General features: G+C 37.8%; 1 protein-coding gene across 1 annotated transcript in view; it reads right to left on the bottom strand.

Annotated features, from left to right (window-relative positions):
- LOC130577103 (low-density lipoprotein receptor-related protein 1B-like) overlaps window positions 1-5,588 on the bottom strand; it is a gene marked incomplete at its 3' end in the record, with an annotated part of 422,888 nt that overhangs the window by 18,825 nt on the left and 398,475 nt on the right. Inside the window, exons 15-16 of the mRNA XM_057372230.1 lie at window positions 2,199-2,321; window positions 452-592 (exon numbers count right to left, since the gene is read on the bottom strand). Of these exons, the coding sequence (XP_057228213.1) occupies window positions 452-592; window positions 2,199-2,321 (264 nt within the window). The remainder of the gene's footprint in view (window positions 1-451; window positions 593-2,198; window positions 2,322-5,588) is intronic.

The following is a 5,588-nucleotide window of genomic DNA, read 5'->3' as shown; positions in this document are numbered from 1 at the left end:
GTTTTGAGCACATCCATAGACAGAAACTCTACAACCACTTTAGGCAATCTATTCCAGTTTTTGACAGTAAAAAGTGCTATCTTTTAGATATTCAGATAAAATTTATGCTTTTCAGTTTGTGCCCATTGCCTCTTGCCCTGCTAGTGGCACTGCCAAGGAGAGCCTGGCTCCCTTTTCTTCCATTCCCTCCCTAATGTGACAAGAAACAGYGGAAAACAAAGCTAAAAACACCAATATTTAAAATTATGATGATGTTAACTCCAAAAGATGACTTGCACTGTGCTATAAAATGAGTACATCACCATTTAAAAGTGCTGCTACTATCGTGCACAGGAAAAGAAGGAAACTAAAGATGGATGGTGSAAGGATTATTGCTTTAGTTTGGCATTGTTTTGTGTGTAAATCCTGAAATCAGGCATGAATTTTGGGTTAGAAGTCCAACCATACTTACAGCAGATGTCTGAGTGCTCGTCGCTCCCGTCCAGGCAGTCGTCGTCGCCGTCGCAGCGCCAGCGCTCCTGAATGCAGCGCTTGTTGCTGCACTGGAACTGCTCAGCCTGGCACAGCTGGGGCAGCACTTCCCCGTCTTTCACTGGGAAAAAACAACCAGAAAGCACATGTCTTTATCTGCTTGATGAACCCAGAATGCAACACTGCCCCTACATCAATGGTTAACAATTCTTGTTCTTGCTATTCGGAACATTTTACGTAAACTCGGCGTGTTTGAGGTAATTCCACCCAAAGCTTGTGGTAGCACACATATCCGAGTGCATGGTTAAAGGAATGTTCTCTTACTAAATGGAAAAACTGTGGAATGGTACTCAAGAATGGTACTCAAACTGGGGCCATTTAAATCCATGCTAAGACGACAGAGCAAAAATATCAGTTTAAAATATTGCAATAGCTCATCAACAGCAAAAAGGAAACATTCTTACAATAAGGAATTATTCTAAAGGAATTATTGGCCAAATTCTGGCTCAYATTTAGGGCTGGAAAATGATTACTAAAAAGCTGATTCTTGTATCCAAGCAACAACTCAAGCAMCTGCATTATGCACTGGTGTGGACTCGGCAGAGAAGGAAGGATAAAATTCTGCTGGGGTAGAGTTAAGCAGCAAGCYCAGAGCTTATTGATAAATCCAGGCAGATGCATTTCTCAACACAGGGTTCAGAATGCCTCGTGTGTAAATGCCACAYATCAGCCTAGGACCCTGGGAGGAAYRGAGGAGTCCTTGGAAAGAGCCAGGCAGTGAAGTATAGTGGAGAAAAAAACAGGAAACCTGCCTCATTCCAATCTCAGTCTCTAAACTCTCTTCCTAATGCTTACATTCCATCTTCCTGTAATTTCTGCTAAAAAGATAAAAAGGTTCTTTTTCAGCAACAATGATGGCTCTTCCAGTCATGCTTTTGGGTCAAATCCAAGGTCATTGGAAGCTCCATAATGTTCAACATGTTATGAAATAATCCTTATGCTTTAMTCATCTCTACTAAGCTTATTGCTTAGGAGATTTATGTTAAATTTTACACATTTTGCTTCAAGAAATAGATCAATGAGACTTGGAAAAARGAGAAAATTTTGAGGAAGTTACAAACACCAAGTCTAAACATTTTTTTTTAAACTACCTGTAGTACCTGCCAAGATATTATTTTGATTGAAAATTCCATCTTTTCTTATAACCCTATCATTGTTTCAATTAAGATACATAAAGAGATAAAAAAGACRGCAGTATTTGCAGAGTCTGTGTCAGAACCTATCATATATAAATACATCTGCTTGACATGTTTTATGAACAGTTTCATCATGAACATTTCAATGTCAGATTTCTGTTTAAGATAGTCAGTAGAATAATCTGAAAGCTGTTTATATATATATTAAATTCAGTAATTATATGGATTAACTTCTTACATGTTTAAGTACTTCAGTGAGCTATTTAAGTGCTTTATCATATCAGACACACTGAAATATCTTCCAATGCATTTTACCCTTAAATATTGTGCACTTAATATTCCGTCTTCCTTGAAAAAATCTTTTATATTCTGTAAACTGTCTGTAACTAGAATCTTTACTCATGTAATATTTCCTTGTCTTATAGAACCTGTAGGTTCTATAAATCTAACCTCAACTTTCAGGTTTTATTTTCAGGTCTGATTCGATCCCTTAACAGCAGTATCAACTCYGATATTCTGTAAGAATCTTACTCATGCAGGTTGTGCTGTTTTCCTCCAAAAGCTGATTATCAGCACAGGCACAAACTCTGCCTCCAGGAATGGCCAAGCAAAGAGTGCTGCAGCCTCCATTATTAACACGACAGGCATTATCACCTGGGAAAAGAAAGAAAAARCAACTTTAAAATGAACGTTCATTGTAGGACTAAACAATGGGGGGGTTTTGAGAGGGTTTTTTATTGGTTTTTGGGTTGTTGGGGGTTCTTTTGACAACATAAACAGATGAATTTTTTGCAATTACCCTGTTAGGAACACATTATTCTCATTGTTTGGTTAGTGTGGGTTATAATATTTAAATATATTTAGATACAGGTTGCAATGCTTCATAATAATAATAAAACCCACAAAAAACTGCACCATCATCTCCACCATTCCATCTCCCTGCTTTATGAGGGGAACAAATACTGCAAAATATTTGGCACAGCTACATGCACATAGTGGTTTCAAGGAATCAAACTGTAGATAAAGAAATGTTCTGAAGTTAATTAGCTTCTGTACATGCTAAAACAAATGCAGATTAAGGAAGAAAAGAGAGAGAGGAAACAAAAGTACAAAGAGATCTATGGCAGACAGAACACAGGCAAATATCCCACCATTCTTTTCTGAACACATCTGCCATTCTCTGCTTTGTTTTCTGTGTTTTTTGTTCCTTCCCCAGAGCTGCTCCCATGAAGGTCCTGACAGCTGTCAGGTGTTTTCACCGTCCACCAAGGACTGCTGCAACTTCACCACCCCATTCCTGAGGCAACCAGAGCCACCAAAAACCCACAAATGTCATTGATTTCCATTTGTGTCACTTTTGATCACAACCTAATTGCTTAGATCTGCACTGCTGAGGCCATCCAGCCTCTCATGAGCAAAGCTCTGCTGATTTCAGGTTGGTGTGCAGTGATTATAACCAAGCAAGGTACAAAACTTCAGATCTGCTGAACTTTTAAATTAAAACTACCATTTTTTTTTATCTTCCTGTCTTAGTAAAAAGCAGTTCCTACTTTTAAAAGTGTATAAAGCATTCTGCAGCTTCCTGGGCTAAAACAGACTCCACGCAGTTCCCTCTCCTCCAAGCTCCTCCATTCATTTTTCATGGAAAATATAATATTAAGTTCTCATAGATGTAGCCATGAATATGGATATTAAACTGTCCTGTCAGAGCCATTCCTTCACATGCAGGGAAATCTCTTCAAATTATCAAATGAACACCAAATAACCAGCAAATCATTTCAGGTTTTGAAAATTTCAAGATGTCTTACAATATTGAGCAGTGCTTAATAACCTTTTTCTGTACTTTTTCTGATCCATCACTTCTTAGAAGAAAATGTGTTTTCAGTCCATTAAACCCCACTGGATTTTAAAATAAATTTGTGCAATGTGATTAATAGAGAATAATGTGAAAGGTCATTGTGGTACTTGTACTTGCACTGGACAGGGTGTGAGGGAAGTGGGGGRAAAAAAAAACAACACAAAAACAGAGAAAACAGGAATTCTYCAAAGTCTGAGGGCTTGATCATAATTTTAAATAGACCTTAGACTGGGTACTTAATATATATTATTGGATCTTGATTTCAAGTGTCAGACTATGACCTAAACCACCATAAAAATCAACTCCTTTATCACATCTGTGCTCACCAAAGCCAAAATAATGTGAACAAAACATCAAAAGAGTAAGAAATGTATTTGATTCTAAATTTTGGAAAACCTCAGTAAAAAAAAGCAGCCTCAGAAAAAGTAAACTTGAAACTCTCCCCACCTTTACAGGGCCATCGTTGTACAAATCAAAGAATTTCAGTAACACAAAGATTTTAAAAGTTATCAGAGGCTGCCGAACAAACAAATCAAAAGACTTCAAAAGTGACTTCACAATCTTCAAAAGTGACTCCAAAATTATATAGCATAAGTCAAAACATTCTCAGTGATTTAATTAAAGAATGTTCATGAGTTTGTCAGCTCACTAAAACASAACCAGCCTATAGAATAAAAGACTATTTCACACAAATATAGAAAACACACTGAAAAGCCATGATGATTCTGAAGCTCCACACAAGCTTAAAATAAGTAACATCAAAAATTAAATCACTASATCAAAGCCAACGGGTCCATCTTGAAGATGAAAAGTCCCTACTTAACCTCATAATTGGGATGACAAACTGCACAGTAGGTTATGTGCTAAGTGGAGTGATGAAAGAGGGGATCATGACAAGGAAAACAGAACTACCAAGAGTTAAAGCAAAAAGACCCAGATAAAAAGGTTTATAAAGTGCAGTCTTCAACCTGAAGGTGCAATGAGCCCTTTGGTCCCATCAGTCTTGCTGAAGAGACTCCTAGGCTGAAATGTCTCCCAAAACACAGTTTAAATAAGGTTAAGCCTCTTTATTGAGTAAGCTGTAGAACCTGTAAAGCTCTCAAGTATTTGGGAAATTAAATTTCCTCAAGTACAGTTCATAAGAGGTATTTTATGTGGGTGTTCTTAAAAAAGACCCAAAATTTTAAAATCCYTTCCAAGCTATTATCGCATTTTTTCATATTTTGTCAGCTTTTAAAACAGCTGCTGCCCTGCCACTTCCATGTGATTAAATTAGGCCAATTCCACTTTAATTAGCTAAAAAATTAGGCCAGAGCAACAATGTAATTGCACCTCAATCATCGTTCTCAAAAAAAAAAAATGATGGCAACCATGCACATTTGTTTAATCTTCTCATTTAACAGACACACTAAAGTATTTATTGCATTTCTACCTTCTTATAAACCTAACCTCAAGTACTGCTAAATTGTGCAAACTCACTTTTAGGATTATTCTTCCCACATGAAGAGCAGCAGCCTGGTGCTCCAGCAGCTCTGCTTTGCAAGCTGAGGAGTTCAAACACTCCCTGATTCCAAAAGAGCCTGCTTTAACTGCTGTACATGCACTTAAATCAGAATTATTTACGTGGAAGGATCAGTCCAGCCTTTMAGTGCAGTGGAAATACCTGCAGGCTTTGGCAGAGTCATATTCTGGCTGTAAATACAACTCCCACGATTACTGGGCTTCACCTTCCCATTTTTTAGGGATTCCTGATACAGAGACACAAAGACTAAGCCTAAGGAGGGAAGGTGAATTCTAATCTCTGAAATTGAAGAAAAAATCCATCCCTCCACAACGGGATCATGAGAGAGAGAGGGAACAAAAAACACTTCTCCTGGAGGAGCTACCAAAGCTGAACACTGCTACCCCAAGCACAAAACAAAGCAGGATTGGTCCAGTATCCTGGAAAATCACCCCTGATAAAAAAGCCARTCTCAATTAACCATGCCCAAATGAAATTACATGGTTTCTGCTTGTGTAGACAGGGACAACACCTGCAGCATCAAAGCAGCCACCTCAAAATA

Source organism: Malurus melanocephalus, unplaced genomic scaffold (genome assembly GCF_030028575.1).
Source record: "Malurus melanocephalus ecotype Western Australia unplaced genomic scaffold, MMel_1.1 scaffold_167, whole genome shotgun sequence".
Taxonomy (NCBI): Eukaryota; Metazoa; Chordata; class Aves; order Passeriformes; family Maluridae; genus Malurus; species Malurus melanocephalus.
The sequence above is the reverse complement of the archived record's forward strand: the minus strand, read 5'-3'. Positions and strand labels throughout refer to the sequence as shown.